Below are 20,180 nucleotides of genomic sequence, written 5' to 3'. Positions count from 1 at the left end.
TCTCCCCGCGGTACTTACTGAGGGAATACAATGATGCGATGAGTGAATGCTCACATGTTAAGGACAGACACAACAAACCAGAAAACAGATTAAGACAAGACAGTGTTACCAGGGATGACGGGGGCACACCACTAGAACACACAGGTTTATGGGGGTCTGAACTCAATGCTGAGATTCTGGTGACCTTTTCGGTGATTTGGGGCACGTCTGGGTGATTACATACCTGACGTTACAGGCAACAGGAGAAAGTAAGAAATATACTAAAAGTTATCTGTAATGGGCAGAGTCCAGCATAGTGCGTCCTGGTGGTGAGTGCTGGAGGTCCAGCTGGATCTAGGAGGGGTTTGTGACCTTGGCCTTCAGGTGGGTGGGGGGCTGTGACCACCAGGTTCAGATGAGAACTGACTATGATGTTGGGTCTATAACATGGCAGTGAAGACACTGGTTACCAGCATCTGCCACCTGGTCCCATGTGTTCTGCTCTAGTCCGGTCAGTACTGTGGGTCAGTAATTGGCCATGCATGGTCCAAGCCAAGGTCACACAGCAGAAGACAGACGAGAGGCAGAGGGAACGTTACCGTGCTGCTTATAGATAGGAGGTTTCCGGTAAATGTTCAGTCCTTGATCTGCGGAAGGAAAATAAAATATAGATTAATTAATGTCTGAAAATAGTAAGAGCCACAGACAAGACGATGACGCCAGCGAAGGGCAGGTTCCTGTCCCAACCCGGAGAACCAACAGCCAATGAGAGAAGACGCCATAAACATATCATGAACGTATCGACATAGAAGACATGAAACAGATGGGAGGACATGACACCAACACAAGGGGACCCCCGAAGGACTCCAGGAACATCTGTGATGACTTCAAGATCCTCAGGCCAAACAAAAGTTCAAAGCATTCAGGTTTGTGACAATCTCACGGTATCCTATGGGGTCCTCTACACCGCCTATCTTTACACTGGGGTCACCACTGATGGCCTCTGTCCTATCAGCAGATGGAAATTAAACATGGCTCCCCTACAGGGGATGTCTATGGAGCAGAGAGGGGTGGAAATTAATTCTGTCCTATGGGGTTAAACCTAGGAACCTGTGAGAATCTTCTTCAGGGGCTGATAAAGAGGAGGTCTATGCACAAGGAGGGTGGTGGTCACTAGGAGGTTGGGTTGGCAAGCATGATGGTGCCTACACAGCAGATAGCAAAATGCATCCCCAGTATTTAATTGATGACTAGTAGGTGGTGGTGCTGGATGGTCCGGAGGCTAAGTGCTGTGATTTATAGCAGGAAAGAGCAGTGGTGTGCCCAGGGGGGGGGGGGGGGGGGGGGGGGGGCGGTCCTCCCCGGGTGACGGTCCCGGGTGATAGAAGCAATGAGCGCTTCCATCAATACAGTGCATCTTATAAAGGGAATACTAGTGAGCGATTCCGTAATGGAAGCGCTCACTAGTCTGCAGGAGGAGAAGAGAAGCGCTGTGAGCGCTGTCCAGTACTTACCCCTCCTCCTGCTCGCTCTTCTCAGGGCCGGCGCTGCTGTGTCCTGGCTGCCTGCAGCGTCAGGACGTACAGAGCGCACTCTGACCTGACGCTGCAGGAGGTCGGGAGACTGCAGCGCCGGCCCTGAGAAGAGAAGACAGGACAGGGAGAGGGGCGGCAGGAGAGGTGTCTGATATGGAGGTCTAATGGGGGTCTGGAGAGGTCTAATGGGGGTCTGGAGTGGTCTATAGGGGGTCTGATCTGAGGTCTAAAACTGGGGTCTTATATGGGGTCTGACATAGAGGTCTAAAGGGGGTTTGGTCTGAGATGGGGGGATCTCATTTAGGGTTTTATACAGGGGTCTGATCTGATATTACTAGCGCACAATATAAAGGGGTGTTTTTGTACTGACGCACTATCGGTGTGGTACCAGTTTTTTAGGGGGACTGTTTCTGCAGGAAAGTATTGGGGGGCACAGCGGACACAGTATTGGGGGGGGCAGGATGGGTGTTGAGAAGGCGGGAGGATGGAAAAGTAGGAAAGTAAGATGTCTGTTTGTTAAACTCTGCAGAGACGAGGCGCGGCTGAAAGACGTCTCTATGGCGGTCTGGTCTGAAGGAGAAGAAGAGGAAAGAGAAAGTCTACATCAGAGAAGAGAAGTCACTGGATGGAAGAGGCAGATATGTGGGGCTGTATGACCCTGTATGTTCTGTAGCGCTGTATGGAATGTTTTCCAAGTATGTCTTTAAAGGGGTTGTCTGTTTTTTCTTCCGTACGAGCGCAGCCTTCTCCGCTCTGTTTACCGGCTCATCACTGCAAATACTACGGCGAGCGGGTGAACAGAGCAGAGAAAGCGGCTCTAATGTGAGCGCTGCCCTCTCTTCAAACAGCTGGGGGCACAGAGGGCATTACTACTATGGAGGGGGCACAGAGGGCATTACTACTATGGAGGGGGCAAAGAGGGCATTACTAATGTGAAGGCGGCACAATGGGATTTTCTACTATGGAGGGGGCACAGAGCCAGAGGGCATTACTACAATGAAGGGAGCACAGTGGGCATTATTACAGTGAAGGGGGCACAGTGGGCATTATTACTGTGAAGGGGGCATAGTGGGCATTATTACTGTGAAGCGGGTACAATGGGGATTTCTACTATGTAGGGGGCACAGAGGGCATTACTAGCACAGTGGGCATTACTACTATTAAGGGGGAACAATGGGCATTAGTACTGTGAAGGGGGCACAATGGACATTATTATTACTATGAAGGGGGCACAATGGGGATTATTAGTGTGTTCTTTTAAAGTATTGGGGAGGGGCGGCAGACAAAGGACCAGCCCCGGGTGCCAAATTTACTGTAAACAGAGAAACAACACCTTACAGGGAGACACAGAGCCTCAAACCCCCTGCTTCACTTCAAGCAGCCATTCAGCTAAAATATTATATTCTGTCTGCTTAAAGCCACCATTAGAGGGAGCTCACTACATACAGATTATACAGCCACCACTAGAGGGAGCTCACTACATACAGATTATACAGCCACCACTAGAGGGAGCTGCCTACATACAGATTATACAGCCACCACTAGAGGGAGCTCACTACATATAGAGAATACAGCCACCACTAGAAGGAGCTCACTACATACAGATTATACAGCCACCACTAGAGGCAGCTCACTACATACAGATTATACAGTCACCACTAGAGGGAGCTCACTACATACAGATTATACAGTCACCACTAGAGGGAGATCACTACATACAGATTATACAGTCACCACTAGAGGAAGCTCACTACATACAGATTATACAGCCACCACTAGAGGGAGCTCACTACATACAGATTATACAGTCACCACTAGAGGGAGCTCACTACATACAGATTATACAGTCACCACTAGAGGGAGCTCACTACATACAGATTATACAGCCACCACTAGAGGGAGTTCACTACATACAGATTATACAGCCACCACTAGATGGAGCTCACTACATACAGATTATACAACCACCACTGGATGGAGCTCACTACATACAGATTATACAGCCACCACTAGAGGGAGCTCAGTGCATACAGATTATACAGCCACCACTAGATGGAGCTCACTACATACAGATTATACAGCCATCACTAGAGGGAGCTCACTACATACAGATTAAACAACCACCACTGGAGGGAGCTCACTACATACAGATTATACAGCCACCACTAGAGGGAGCTCACTACATACAGATTATACAGCCACCACTAGATGGAGCTCACTAAATACAGATTATACAGCCACCACTAGAGGGAGCTCAATACATACAGATTATACAGCCACCACTAGGGGGAGCTCACTACATACAGATTATGCAGCCACTACTAGAGGGAGCTCACTACATACAGATTATACAGCTACCACTAGAGGGAGCTCCCTACATATAGATTATACAGCCACCACTAGAGGGAGCTCACTACATACAGATTATACAGCCACTACTAGGGGGAGCTCACTACATACAGATTATACAGCCACCACTAGAGGGAGCTCACTACATACAGATTATGCACTCACCACTAGAGGGAGCTCACTACATACAGATTATATAGCCACCACTAGAGGGAGCTCACTACATACAGATTATACAGTCACCACTAGAGGGAGCTCACTACATACAGATTATACAGTCACCACTAGAGGGAGCTCGCTACATATAGATTATACAGTCACTACTAGAGGGAGCTCACTACATGCAGATTATACAGCCACCACTAGGGGGAGCTCACTACATACAGATTATACAGCCACCACTAGAGGGAACTCACTACATACAGATTATGCAGCCACCACTAAAAGGAGCTCACTACATACAGATTATACAGCTACCACTAGAGGGAGCTCATGGCATATAGATTATACAGCCACCACTAGCTCACTACATACAGATTATACAGCCACCACTAGAGGGAGCTCACTACATACAGATTATGCAGCCACCACTAGAGGGAGCTCACTACATACAGATTATACAGCCACCACTAGGGGGAGCTCACTACATATAGATTATACAGCCACCACTAGAGGGAGCTCACTACATACAGATTATACAGCCACCACTAGAGGGAGCTCGCTACATACAGATTATGCAGCCACCACTAGAGGGAGCTCACTACATACAGATTATACAGTCACCACTAGAGGGAGCTCACTACATACAGATTATACAGTCACCACTAGAGGGAGCTCGCTACATATAGATTATACAGTCACTACTAGAGGGAGCTCACTACATGCAGATTATACAGCCACCACTAGGGGGAGCTCACTACATACAGATTATACAGCCACCACTAGAGGGAACTCACTACATACAGATTATGCAGCCACCACTAAAAGGAGCTCACTACATACAGATTATACAGCTACCACTAGAGGGAGCTCATGGCATATAGATTATACAGCCACCACTAGCTCACTACATACAGATTATACAGCCACCACTAGAGGGAGCTCACTACATACAGATTATACATCTACCACTAGAGGGAGCTCACTACATACAGATTATGCAGCCACCACTAGAGGGAGCTCACTACATACAGATTATACAGCCACCACTAGGGGGAGCTCACTACATATAGATTATACAGCCACCACTAGAGGGAGCTCACTACATACAGATTATACAGCCACCACTAGAGGGAGCTCGCTACATACAGATTATGCAGCCACCACTAGAGGGAGCTCACTACATACAGATTATACAGTTACCACTAGAGGGAGCTCACTGCATAAAGTATGGCAAAGTTACTGAGCTCTTCCTGTGATCAGAGTGACACAGTAAAAGTGGTAATTTTCATAAGATTTTGGGGGTCATTTATTAAAACCGGCATGTAATGTATGTACACAGTGACTGCACCAGCAGAATCGTGAGTACAGCTCTGGAGTATAATACTGGATGTAACTCAGGATCAGTACAGGATAAGTAATGTATGTACACAGTGACTGCACCAGCAGAATAGTGAGTAGCTCGGGATTATAATGCAGGATGTAACTCAGGATCAGTACAGGATAAGTAATATATGTACACAGTGACTGCACCAGCAGAATAGTGAGTGCAGCTCTGGAGTATAATACAGGATGTAACTCAGTATTAGTATAGGATAAGTAATGTATTTACACAGTGATTCCAGCAGCAGAATAGTGAGTGCAGCTCTGGATTATAATGCAGGATGTAACTCGGGATCAGTACAGGATAAGTAATGTATGTACACAGTGACTGCACCAGCAGAATAGTGAGTGCAGCTCTGGAGTATAATACAGGATGTAACTCAGGATCAGTGCAGGATAAGTAATGTATGTACACAGTGACTGCACCAGCAGAATAGTGAGTGCAGCTCTGGAGTATAATACAGGATGTAACTCAGGATCAGTACAGGATAAGTAATGTATGTACACAGAGACTGCACCAGCAGAATAGTGAGTGCAGCTCTGGAGTATAATACAGGATGTAACTCAGGATCAGTACAGGATAAGTAATGTATGTACACAGTGACTGCACCAGCAGAATAGTGAGTGCAGCTCTGGAGAATAATACAGGATGTAACTCAGGATCAGTACAGGATAAGTAATGTATGTACACAGTGACTGCACCAGCAGAATAGTGAGTGCAGCTCTGGAGTATAATACAGGATGTAACTCAGGATCAGTACAGGATAGGTAATGTATGTACACAGTGACTCCACCAGCAGAATATTGAGTGCAGCTCTGGAGTATAATACAGGATGTAACTCAGGAACAGTACAGCATAAGTAATTTATGGACACAGTGACTGCACCAGCAGAATAGTGAGTGCAGCTCTGGAGTATAATACAGGATGTAACTCAGGAACAGTACAGGATAAGTAATGTATGTACACAGTGACTGCACAAGCAGAATAGTGAGTGCAGCTCTGGAGTATACTGCAGGATGTAACTCAGGATCAGTACAGGATAAGTAGTGTATGTACACAGTGACTGCACAAGCAGAATAGTGAGTGCAGCTCTGGAGTATAATACAGGATGTAACTCAGGATCAGTACAGGATAAGTAATGTATGTACACAGTGACTGCACCAGCAGAATAGTGAGTGCAGCTCTGGAGTATAATACAGGATGTAACTCAGGATCAGTACAGGATAAGTAATGTATGTACACAGTGACTGCACCAGCAGAATAGTGAGTGCAGCTCTGGAGTACAATACAGGATGTAACTCAGGATCAGTACAGGATAAGTAATGTATGTACACAGTGACTGCACCAGCAGAATAGTGAGTGCAGCTCTGGAGTATAATACAGCATGTAACTCAGGATCAGTAATGTATGGACACAGTGACTTTTCTGCTGAAGAAAATCCTATGTAACTTGTGACGTGATCAGAGTTGACATTTCAGGAATTAGTATTTATCCAATCCCTGACTTCTGAGTTTGTAATACAAGGTACATTACCGATTCCCTCCCATTCTATAAAGTGGGAGGAGCAGTGACACGTCGGAGACACACAGATGACTCCCTCCCCGAGCAGCAGACAAGACAATGGAGACAGAACAGGTTATGTTCCTACAGATCTACAGTCGGACAGGACATGGAGACATAGACGGCACCAGCTCCTACCTGGAACATGGAAATGTTTAGGGGTCTGAGCGTATGTTGGTGTTAAAGGGCGACTGTCTGGCCGATAGGGGAGTGGGGAGCTCCTGCCGCTGGATGGCTCAGTGCCTCCAATGAAAAGAATGAACAGAAATGAAAAGAAAGCAGAGAACAAAAAAGAATACATAAAAACTAAAAGAACAGAAAACTGTTTCAAAAGGAAACAAAATGACAAAATGTAATATCACGAACATCAGTCTCGTGAGATCAGCTGTGAATGGACTGGACCAGGGTGTGACGGATGACAACGCCAGGTGCCGCTCATGCCACGATACATGGTTATGGAAATTTTTTAAAGGACACTATATAGGCAGTATAACCACTATTTATCTGGGCACTATATGGCACTATCTAGGCAGTGTATGAAGAACCTATCTAGGCAGGACATATGCAGTATTTATCTGGGCATCATATCACACCATGTCACCCTAAATAGACAGTATATTAAGTACTTATCTGGGCACCACATGGTTCTGGCTCAGTAAAGTATATACAATGTATGTAGTTACAATATGGCAGCATACACACTTTATCTGGGTCCTGTAAGGCACTGCATGTTTAGCATATGCACTATTTATGTGGGCACAGTGTGGCATTATCTGGGCAGTTTATGTACTATTTTTGTGGGTACCCTGTGGAACTACAGTACCTAGGCAATATATGCATTTTTATCTAGGTACTGTATGGACTTGTCTGCACTATCTAGTCAGCATATCAAATATTTATCTAGGATATGAAGTATTTATCTTGGCACTGTATGGCACTATCTAGGTATTATATGCACTATGGGGGTCATTCATTATACTGAAATATGCCTATTACTAGGGGCACTATTGGGGACATTATTATTACTGGGGGCACTATAGGGGCACTGTTATTACTGGGGTCACTATAGGGGCATTATTATTACTGGGGGCACTATAGGGGCATTATTATTACTGGGGGCACTATAGGGGCACTGTTATTACTGGGGGCACTATAGGGGACATTATTATTACTGGGGGCACTATAGGGGCACTGTTATTACTGGGGGCACTATAGGGGCACTGTTATTACTGGGGTCACTATAGGGGCATTATTATTACTGGGGGCACTATAGGGGCATTATTATTACTGGGGGCACTATAGGGGCATTATTATTACTGGGGGCACTATAGGGGCATTATTATTACTGGGGGCACTATAGGGGCACTGTTATTACTGGGGGCACTATTGGGGACATTATTATTACTGGGGGCACTATAGGGGCACTGTTATTACTGGGGGCATTATAGGGGCATTATTATTACTGGGGGCACTATAGGGGACATTATTATTACTGGGGGCACTATAGGGGCATTATTATTACTGGGGGCACTATAGGGGCACTGTTATTACTGGGGGCACTATAGGGGACATTATTATTACTGGGGGCACTATAGGGGCACTGTTATTACTGGGGGCACTATAGGGGACATTATTATTACTGGGGGCACTATTATTACTAGTGGCACTATAGGGGGAATTATTATTAATGGGGCCCACTATACTTGCATTATTAATAACAGAGGCATTTTAGGAGGCTGAAAGAATCTATCATGGTGGTCTGGGCTAAAAGGAGAAGACGAGAAAAGAGAACATTTACATCAGAGGAGGAGACATCACTGGATGTAACAGCTATGTAGTGCCGACAGTAAGGTTAGCTCTGTGCTGTGGCCTGTGTCTCATCTCCTCAGGCCCCTACTCCATATCTTAACTGGAAGAAGAAGAGGACAGAATGTGGCAGCTGGCACTGAACACCACAGAGGAGCAGCTTCTGGGGGGGTATTTGGTTCTGCCAAGGAAGTATATTGTGCTGCTCCTTGGTTTTTGGTTCTGCTGGGGCAGTATATTGTGCTGCACTGTGGTATTTGGTTCTGCTGGGGCGGTATATTGTGCTGCACTGTGGTATTTGGTTCTGCTGGAGCAGTATATTGTGCTGCACTGTGGTATCTGGTTCTGCTGGGGCAGTATATTGTGCGGCACTGTGGTATTTGGTTCTGCTGGGGCAGTATATTGTGCTGCACTGTGGTATTTGGTTCTGCTGGAGCAGTATATTGTGCTGCACTGTGGTATCTGGTTCTGCTGGGGCAGTATATTGTGCGGCACTGTGGTATTTGGTTCTGCTGGGGCAGTATATTGTGCTGCACTGTGGTATTTGGTTCTGCTGGGGCAGTATATTGTGCTGCACTGTGGTATCTGGTTCTGCTGGGGCAGTATATTGTGCTGCACTGTGGTATTTGGTTCTGCTGGAGCAGTATATTGTGCTGCACTGTGGTATCTGGTTCTGCTGGGGCAGTATATTGTGCGGCACTGTGGTATCTGGTTCTGCTGGGGCAGTATATTGTGCTGCTCTTTAGTTTTTGGTTCTGCTGGGGCGGTATATTGTGCTCCACTGTGGTATATGGTTCTGCTGGGGCGGTATATTGTGCTGCTCTTTAGTTGTTGGTTCTGCTGGGGCAGTATATTGTGCTCCACTGTGGTATATGGTTCTGCTGGGGCAGTATATTGTGCTGTACTGTGGTATCTGGTTCTGCTGGAGCAGTATATTGTGCTGCACTGTGGTACCTGGTTCTGCTGGGGCGGTATATTGTGCTGCACTGTGGTATCGGGTTCTGCTGGGGCGGTATATTGTGCTGCACTGTGGTATCTGGTTCTGCTGGGGCAGTATATTGTGCTGCACAGTGGTATCTGGTTCTGCTGGGGCAGTATATTGTGCTGCACTGTGGTATCTGGTTCTGCTGGGGCGGTATATTGTGCTGCACTGTGGTATCTGGTTCTGCTGGGGCGGTATATTGTGCTGCACTGTGGTATCTGGTTCTGCTGGGGCGGTATATTGTGCTGCACTGTGGTATCTGGTTCTGCTGGGGCGGTATATTGTGCTGCACTGTGGTATCTGGTTCTGCTGGAGCAGTATATTGTGCTGCACTGTGGTATCTGGTTCTGCTGGGGCGGTATATCGTGCTGCACTGTGGTATTTGGTTCTGCTGGGGCAGTATATTGTGCTGCACTGTGGTATCTGGTTCTGCTGGGGCAGTATATTGTGCTGCACTGTGGTATATGGTTCTGCTGGGGCGGTATATTGTGCTGCACTGTGGTATATGGTTCTGCTGAGGCAGTATATTGTGCCGCACTGTGGTATCTGGTTCTACTGGGGCAGTATATTGTGCCGCACTGTGGTATCTGGTTCTGCTGGGGCGGTATATTGTGCTGTACTGTGGTATCTGGTTCTGCTGGGGCAGTATATTGTGCTGCACAGTGGTATCTGGTTCTTCTGGAGCAGTATATTGTGCTGCACTGTGGTATCTGGTTCTGCTGGGGCGGTATATTGTGCTGCACTGTGGTATCTGGTTCTGCTGGGGCGGTATATTGTGCTGCACTGTGGTATCTGGTTCTGCTGGGGCGGTATATTGTGCTGCACTGTGGTATCTGGTTCTGCTGGGGCGGTATATTGTGCTGCACTGTGGTATCTGGTTCTGCTGGAGCAGTATATTGTGCTGCACTGTGGTATCTGGTTCTGCTGGGGCGGTATATTGTGCTGCACTGTGGTATTTGGTTCTGCTGGGGCAGTATATTGTGCTGCACTGTGGTATCTGGTTCTGCTGGGGCAGTATATTGTGCTGCACTGTGGTATATGGTTCTGCTGGGGCGGTATATTGTGCTGCACTGTGGTATATGGTTCTGCTGAGGCAGTATATTGTGCCGCACTGTGGTATCTGGTTCTACTGGGGCAGTATATTGTGCCGCACTGTGGTATCTGGTTCTGCTGGGGCGGTATATTGTGCTGTACTGTGGTATCTGGTTCTGCTGGGGCAGTATATTGTGCTGCACTGCGGTATCTGGTTCTGCTGGGGCAGTATATTGTGCTGCACTGTGGTATCTGGTTCTGCTGGGGCGGTATATTGTGCTGCACTGTGGTATCTGGTTCTGCTGGGGCAGTATATTGTGCTGCACTGTGATATCTGGTTCTGCTGGGGTGGTATATTGTGCTGCACTGTGGTATTTGATTCTGCTGGGGCGGTATATTGTGCTGCACTGTGGTATCTGGTTCTGCTGGGGCAGTATATTGTGCTGCACTGTGGTATCTGGTTCTGCTGGGGCAGTATATTGTGCTGCACTGCGGTATCTGGTTCTGCTGGGGCGGTATATTGTGCTGCACTGTGGTATCTGGTTCTGCTGGGGCAGTATATTGTACTGCACTGTGGTATCTGGTTCTGCTGGGGCAGTATATTGTGCTGCACTGTGGTATCTGGTTCTGCTGGGGCAGTATATTGTGCTGCACTGTGGTATCTGGTTCTGCTGGGGCGGTATATTGTGCTGCACTGTGGTATCTGGTTCTGCTGGGGCGGTATATTGTGCTGCACTGTGGTATCTGGTTCTGCTGGGGTGGTATATTGTGCTGCACTGCGGTATCTGGTTCTGCTGGGGCAATATATTGTGCTGCACTGTGGTATCTGGTTCTGCTGGGGTGGTATATTGTGCTGCACTGCGGTATCTGGTTCTGCTGGGGCAATATATTGTGCTGCACTGTGGTATCTGGTTCTGCTGGGGCAGTATATTGTGCGGCACTGCGGTATCTGGTTCTGCTGGGGCAGTATATTGTGCTGCACTGTGGTATCTGGTTCTGCTGGGGCAGTATATTGTGCTGCACTGTGGTAGTGATGGCCCCATCTACAGTCATGTGAAAAAATTAGGACACCCTTTGAAAGCATGTGGTTTTTTGTAACATTTTTAATAAATGGTTATTTCATCTCCGTTTCAACAATACAGAGAGATTAAAGTAATCCGACTAAACAAAGAAAACTGAAGAAAAGTCTTTTCAAGATCTTCTGTAAATGTCATTCTACAAAAATGCCTATTCTAACTGAGGAAAAAGATAGGACACCCTTGCCCCTAATAGCGAGTGTTACCTCCTTTGGCTGAAATAACTGCAGTGAGACGGTTCTTGTAGCCATCTACCAGTCTTCGACATCGGTCTGAGGAAATTTTACCCCACTCCTCAATGCAGAACTTTTTCAGCTGTGAGATGTTTGAGGGGTTTCTTGCACGTACAGCCCTTTTCAAGTCACCCCACAGCATCTCAATGGGATTCAAATCTGGACTTTGACTTGGCCATTCCAGGACTCTCCATTTCTTCTTTTTCAGCCAATCTTTGGTTGATTTACTAGTATGTTTTGGGTCATTGTCATGTTGCATGGTCCAGTTCCGCTTCAGCTTTAATTTTCTAACTGATGGTCTCACATGTTCTTCAAGCACCTTCTGATACACAGTAGAATTCATCGTGGATTCTATGATGGTGAGCTGACCAGGTCCTGCTGCAGCAAAGCAGCCCCAAACCATGACACTTCCACCTCCATGCTTCACAGTTGGTATGAGGTTCTTTTCTTAGAATGCTGTGTTTGGTTTACGCCAAACATGTCCTCTGCTGTTGTGTCCAAATAATTCAATTTTGGACTCATCTGTCCAAAGAACATTATTCCAGAAGTCCTGGTCTTTGTCAACTTTATCTCTGGCAAATGTCAGTCTGGCCTCGATGTTTCTCTTGGAAAGCAAAGGTTTCCTCCTTGCACACCTCCCATGCAAGTTAAACTTGTACAGTCTCTTTCTGATTGTAGAGGCATGTACTTCTACATCAACAGTAGCCAGAGCCTGCTGTAGTTCTCGAGATGACACTTTAGGGTTTTTGGAGACCTCTTTTAGCATCTTGCGGTCTGCTCTTGGGGTGAACTTGCTGGGGCGACCAGTCCTGGGCATGTTGGCAGTTGTTTTGAAAGCCCTCCACTTGTAGACTATCTTCCGGACAGTGGAATGGCTGATTTCAAAATCTTTTGAGATCTTTTTAAATCCCTTCCCAGACTCATAGGCTGCTACAATCTTTTTTCTGAAGTCCTCTGACAGCTCTTTTGCTCTCACCATGGTGCTCACTCTCACTTCAACAGTCAGGAGCACACCAAACTAAATGTCTGAGGTTTAAATAGGGCAAGCCTCATTCAACATGCAGAGTAACGATCTACTAATTATGTGCACCTGGTGTGATATACCTGTGTGAGATCTGAGCCAATTTAAGAGGGAATACATGTGAGGGTGTCCTATCTTTTTCCTCAGTTAGAATAGGCATTTTTGTAGAATGACATTTACAGAAGATCTTGAAAAGACTTTTCTTCAGTTTTCTTTGTTTAGTTGGATTACTTTAATCTCTCTGTATTGTTGAAACGGAGATGAAATAACCATTTATTAAAAATGTTACAAAAAACCACATGCTTTCAAAGGGTGTCCTAATTTTTTCACATGACTGTACGTGTGTTAGCCCAGCTACTAGAGTTGACCCCATCTACTAATGTTGGCTCCACTGTAAATTCCCAGTCCACCCCTGTGCCAACCTCTCTCTTCAGTGGTGCCCCCAGCCAGCAGCTATTCTGTCTGCCACTCCCCTCATCCTGGCACTGACAGGAAATATTCAGACCTGGTGCCTAGGATGGCACCAGCTATAAATACGGCGCCAGCCCTGTATGAACATATGTAGGCAGTACTAGCACTATGTATCTGGGTGCCGCATGGCACTGTGTAGGAAGGGTAGCCACTATTAATGTACGCACTGTAAGGCGCTATCTAGGCAGAATATTTGGTATTTATCTTGGCACTCTCTGGGCACTGTGTGGCATTCTCTAGGCAGGATATTTGGTATTTATCTTGGCACTCTCTGGGCACTGTGTGGCACTCTCTGGGCACTGTGTGGCACTATCTGGGCAGGATATTTGGTATTTATCTTGGCGCTATCTGGGCACTGTGTGGCACTCACCTAGGCACTGTGTGGCATTCTCTGGGCACTGTGTGGCACTCTCTGGGCAGGATATTTGGTATTTATCTTGGCACTCTCTGGGCACTGTGTGGCACTCTCTGGACAGGATATTTGGTATTTATCTTTGCACTCTCTGGGCACTGTGTGGCACTCTCTGGGCACTGTGTGGCACTCTCTGGGCAGGATATTTGGTATTTATCTTGGCACTCTCTGGGCACTGTGTGGCACTCTCTGGGCAGGATATTTGGTATTTATCTTGGCACTCTCTGGGCACTGTGTGGCACTCTCTGGGCAGGATATTTGGTATTTATCTTGGCACTCTCTGGGCACTGTGTGGAATTATGTGGGAATTTCTCATCTTGAGTCGCTCAGTTCACACCTCTGTGGTCAATCTTCATCTACAGACGTGTAATAATATGACGCGTGTTGGCCTGAGAACAGCACATGCAGGACAGTGCAGTATACACCAGTCACACCCAGAGCTGCAATCCCAAATCTGCTGGTCTCCTGAAACACCTTATGCTTCCCTTGGAACCCCTGCTGGATCAGTGTCTGCTGTAGTGCATTGTGTTTCTAATGGGCACATACTGGCTGCTCATCCTGCATGGGGTTCTTCCAGAAACAGCGCCACCCCTGCCCGCTGGTTGTGTCTAGTATTGTGGCCCAGCACCACTGAAGATATGAAGACGCAATACCAAACTTGACCTGTGGACGGGGTTGGCGCTGTTTCTGGAAGATAGCAGCCATGTGTTTCTAATCCTGGAAACTCCAGGAAGACATTATGGGGCACATTTACTAAGCTCGCCTTTTATTTGAGTAAAAATAAAACTCTGGTCTATAATCTGCGTCTCATTTATTATCCCTTAATAAATCAGGTTTTTCTTTTTAGGGTAAGTCTGACCTCTAGTGGTTGTTTTCTTCTAAGACAAGTTCATATTCACTAATTGTCTCATTGGTTTGCGCATGAAAAAATTGACGAGAAAAAAGTTGCATTTCTTTCTCTTTCAATGTAAAAAAATTGTGCAAATTCCCCTAAAAACTGATGGGAAAAATAAGACTGGACAGGAGTGGAGAAGAAATAAGACTAATGCACCGAATTCAGGCAGAAAAAATGTGTCTACAAAAATAGGTCAGAAAAAAGTCACAAAATTTTGAGAACTTCTCAATTAGACTTAAACTCGGAATAGACGCAAATACCTCCAAAACTGGGACAAAATCAGTTGGTAAATCAGACAAAAAATATAAGACAGATGGAAACAGGCGGCGACACTATAGGAAAGGGGGCGGTTGTGCTCAGATCATACAAGATGTGATAAACAGCAGCACAGACACTGGGATCAGCAGACACCAGGGCCATAAAACATATACAGATGTGACTGCACCAGCATAATAGTGAGTACAGCTCTGGAGTATAATACAGGATGTAACTCAGGATCAGTACAGGATAAGTAATGTATGTACACAGTGACTGCACCAGCAGAATAGTGAGTGCAGCTCTGGAGTATAATACAGGATGTACAGTCAGGATCAGTACAGGATAAGTAATGTATGTACACAGTGACTGCACCAGCAGAATAGTGAGTGCAGCTCTGGAGTATAATACAGGATGTAACTCAGGATCAGTACAGGATAAGTAATGTATGTACACAGTGACTCCACCAGCAGAATAGTGAGTGCAGCTCTGGAGTATAATACAGGATGTAACTCAGGATCAGTACAGGATAAGTAATGTATGTACACAGTGACTGCACCAGCAGAATAGTGAGTGCTGCTCTGGGGTATAATACAGGATGTAACTCAGGATCAGTACAGGATCAGTAATGTATGTACACAGTGACTGCACCAGCAGAATAGTGAGTGCAGCTCTGGAGTATAATACAGGATGTAACTCAGGATCAGTACAGGATAAGTAATGTATGTACACAGTGACTGCACCAGCAGAATAGTGAGTACAGCTCTGGAGTATAATACAGGATGTAACTCAGGATCAGTACAGGATAAGTAATGTATGTACACAGTGATTGCACCAGCAGAATAGTGAGTGCAGCTCTGGAGTATAATACAGGATGTAACTCGGGATCAGTACAGGATAAGTAATGTATGTACACAGTGACTGCACCAGCAGAATAGTGAGTACAGCTCTGGAGTATAATACAGGATGTAACTCGGGATCAGTACAGGATAAGTAATGTATGTACACAGTGACTGCACCAGCAGAATAGTGAGTGCAGCTCTGGAGTATAATACAGGATGTAACTCAGGATCAGTACAGGATAAGTAATGTATGTACACAGTGACTGCACCAGCAGAACAGTGAGTGCAGCTCTGGAGAATAATACAGGATGTAACTCTACAATGTTCCTCTAGTAATAAACTCCTCTAGATTCTGTGCAGCACTGACTCCCTTCCCTCGTCTGTGACACTCATAGGGGTCCCTACTCTATAAAATGCCGATAGTGGAGACCCTTCTATGTGCCCGGATTCTATGTCCTAGTCCTTCCTCCTGCGCTGCCATGTGTTTTCTGCGTCGCCCACAATCAGATAACGGAGAGGCGTGAGGTGACAGATGAAGGGGCAGTGACCTCAATATTTGATGATTTGTCATTCACCTGTGCTGTGACTGTAGATGGCCGATATCGCCTGTGAGCAATTCACATCTGTAATAAACATGCCATGGACACAAAGCAAACACACGCGGTGCCAAAATCATGAAGCGCGTGGGGGCAGAGCGCCTGGACAGCCGCCGTATTAGCTTCTGACCGCAGAGAAGCTAATGACGTCACTTGCATCGGCTTGTCCGCTCTCCTTACCTTTCACGTGTAGTATTGTATGATGCCTGAAGGGGGAGTTTGGACGGGAGTCGCTGTGGGCGGAGCTGAAGCTGCCATTGCGCATGTACGGCAAGCGCTGCACACCAGTACATAGCAACTCTGGCACGTGACGGGGGAGGGGAGAGAAGCCAGGGGTCACAGACAAATAAAAAAAGAGAGCGAGGGAGGGGAGGAAAGAACAGAAAGAAGCACAAAATAAGAGACAGATCTGGGAACTAATGGAGGGGTCCGAAGTATCTGAACAGAACAGGAAACCAAATCAAAACATTACAGGAACATAAAGGGTTAAAGCACAGAGGAGAGCAAAACTGCAGAACCTGCCCACGCCATGGCCGCAGCTATGGACAATTCCTGGGACCCTTCCTCCCAGTGCTGAGAATGTGGGGTCCCCATAATTGGTGGAGAGCTCTATCTAGGGGCCACCACTCTCCCTGACGTAATTGGACTCCATCATGAACAAGGCCTGGGCCCCTCACATTCCTGGGCCATCTAATTGGTGTCAAAGTGCAGAGAACCCCTTTAAGGGAGGGGGAGGGGGAGGGGGAGGGGGAGGGGTCTAAGCTTTCCCTCATTAATAATGTTCATATAATTGGTCATTTCTAATAGGAATCTTGTCTCTGATTGGCTGTATAACAATAGTTGTCATGGCTACATCCAGAGTCCCGCCTCTATGGATACAAGTACATACAATGTATCCTTTACACTGGATACACCGTATCACATGGGATAGTAAGCAGCAGAACAGGGTCTAATCTCATACAACCCTTTTAAGGCCCCTGTCCCTTTAACAGAAGAATTTTCACACTACCGCGTTCACATTGCGCTTTCTGTCTCTGGTTACTGTTATTTTTTTTGTGCAAAGAATATCGCAGTCTGTGGCATAAAAATACCGGAACCACAGAAGACAACCCCAATTTAAGTCTTACCAGTAGGGGGCACTGTATCCACCTTAGATGCAACAGTAAGTAGACTTATGCTACGCACGACTATTATCTTCCTGATCTGTAGGGGGCGCTGTATATTACACCTGTCACTTTCCATCCTGACCTGGAGGGGGCGCTGTATATTACACCTGTCACTTTCCATTCTGACCTGTAGGGGGCGCTGTATATTACACCTGTCACTTTCCATCCTGATCTGTATATTACACCTGTCACTTTCCATCCTGACCTGGAGGGGGCGCTGTATATTACACCTGTCACTTTCCATCCTGACCTGGAGGGGGCGCTGTGTATTACACCTGTCACTTTCCATCCTGACCTGTAGGGGGCGCTGTATATTACACCTGTCACTTTCCATCCTGACCTGTAGGGGGCGCTGTATATTACACCTGTCACTTTCCATCCTGACCTGTAGGGGGCTGTATATTACACCTGTCACTTTCCATCCTGACCTGTAGGGGGCGCTGTATATTACACCTGTCACTTTCCATCCTGACCTAGAGGGGGCGCTGTGTATTACACCTGTCACTTTCCATCCTGACCTGGAGGGGGCGCTGTGTATTACACCTGTCACTTTCCATCCTGACCTGTAGGGGGCGCTGTGTATTACACCTGTCACTTTCCATCCTGACCTGTAGGGGGCGCTGTATATTACACCTGTCACTTTCCATCCTGACCTGTAGGGGGCGCTGTATATTACACCAGACACTTTCCATCCTGACCTGTAGGGGGCGCTGTGTATTACACCTGTCACTTTCCTTCCTGACCTGTGGGGGGCGCTGTATATTACACCTGTCACTTTCCATCCGGACCTGTAGGGGGCGCTGTATATTACACCTGTCCCTTTCCATCCTGACCTGTAGGGGGCTGTATATTACACCTGTCACTTTCCATCCTGAGCTGTAGGGGGCGCTGTGTATTACACCTGTCACTTTCCATCCTGACCTGGAGGGGGCGCTGTGTATTACACCTGTCACTTTCCATCCTGACCTGTGGGGGGCGCTGTATATTACACCTGTCACTTTCCATCCGGACCTGTAGGGGGCGCTGTATATTACACCTGTCACTTTCCATCCTGACCTGTAGGGGGCGCTGTATATTACACCTGTCACTTTCCATCCTGACCTGTAGGGGGCGCTGTGTATTACACCTGTCACTTTCCATCCTGACCTGGAGGGGGCGCTGTGTATTACACCTGTCACTTTCCATCCTGACCTGTGGGGGGCGCTGTATATTACACCTGTCACTTTCCATCCTGACCTGTAGGGGGCGCTGTATATTACACCTGTCACTTTCCATCCTGACCTGTAGGGGGCTGTATATTACACCTGTCACTTTCCATCCTGACCTGTAGGGGGCGCTGTGTATTACACCTGTCACTTTCCATCCTGACCTGTAGGGGGCGCTGTATATTACACCTGTCACTTTCCATCCTGACCTGTAAGGGGCGCTGTATATTACACCTGTCACTTTCCATCCTGACCTGTAGGGGGCGCTGTGTATTACACCTGTCACTTTCCATCCTGACCTGGAGGGGGCGCTGTGTATTACACCTGTCACTTTCCATCCTGACCTGTAGGGGGCGCTGTATATTACACCTGTCACTTTCCATCCTGACCTGTAGGGGGCGCTGTATATTACACCAGACACTTTCCATCCTGACCTGTAGGGGGCTGTATATTACACCTGTCACTTTCCATCCTGACCTGTAGGGGGCGCTGTATATTACACCAGACACTTTCCATCCTGACCTGTAGGGGGCTGTATATTACACCTGTCACTTTCCATCCTGACCTGTAGGGGGCGCTGTATATTACACCAGACACTTTCCATCCTGACCTGTGGGGGGCGCTGTGTATTACACCTGTCACTTTCCTTCCTGACCTGTGGGGGGCGCTGTATATTACACCTGTCACTTTCCATCCTGACCTGTAGGGGGCTGTATATTACACCTGTCACTTTCCATCCTGACCTGTAGGGGGCGCTGTGTATTACACCTGTCACTTTCCATCCTGACCTGGAGGGGGCGCTGTATATTACACCTGTCACTTTCCATCCTGACCTGTGGGGGGCGCTGTATATTACACCTGTCACTTTCCATTCTGACCTGTAGGGGGCGCTGTGTATTACACCTGTCACTTTCCATCCTGACCTGTAGGGGGCGCTGTATATTACACCTGTCACTTTCCATCCTGACCTGTAGGGGGCGCTGTATATTACACCAGACACTTTCCATCCTGACCTGTAGGGGGCGCTGTGTATTACACCTGTCACTTTCCTTCCTGACCTGTGGGGGGCGCTGTATATTACACCTGTCACTTTCCATCCTGACCTGTAGGGGGCGCTGTATATTACACCTGTCACTTTCCATCCTGACCTGTAGGGGGCTGTATATTACACCTGTCACTTTCCATCCTGACCTGGAGGGGGCGCTGTATATTACACCTGTCA

The 20,180-nt window shown here is 47.1% G+C and overlaps 1 protein-coding gene across 24 annotated transcripts in view; it reads right to left on the bottom strand.

The window, feature by feature from the left end:
- ABLIM1 (actin binding LIM protein 1) overlaps window positions 1-20,180 on the bottom strand; it is a 269,963-nt gene that overhangs the window by 45,078 nt on the left and 204,705 nt on the right. For 12 of the 24 annotated variants that reach the window (XM_040435177.1, XM_040435185.1, XM_040435170.1 and 9 more), the window contains 3 exons: window positions 16,768-16,887; window positions 7,105-7,209; window positions 579-626 (listed from right to left, as the gene is read on the bottom strand). In XM_040435177.1, the coding sequence (XP_040291111.1) occupies window positions 579-626; window positions 7,105-7,209; window positions 16,768-16,887 (273 nt within the window). The remainder of the gene's footprint in view (window positions 1-578; window positions 627-7,104; window positions 7,210-16,767; window positions 16,888-20,180) is intronic. The other 12 variants (XM_040435186.1, XM_040435187.1, XM_040435189.1 and 9 more) reach the window with 2 other exon arrangements.

Source organism: Bufo bufo, chromosome 6, assembly GCF_905171765.1.
Source record: "Bufo bufo chromosome 6, aBufBuf1.1, whole genome shotgun sequence".
In the NCBI taxonomy this organism is placed as follows: Eukaryota; Metazoa; Chordata; class Amphibia; order Anura; family Bufonidae; genus Bufo; species Bufo bufo.
This window is presented reverse-complemented; position numbering and strand designations above follow the sequence as displayed.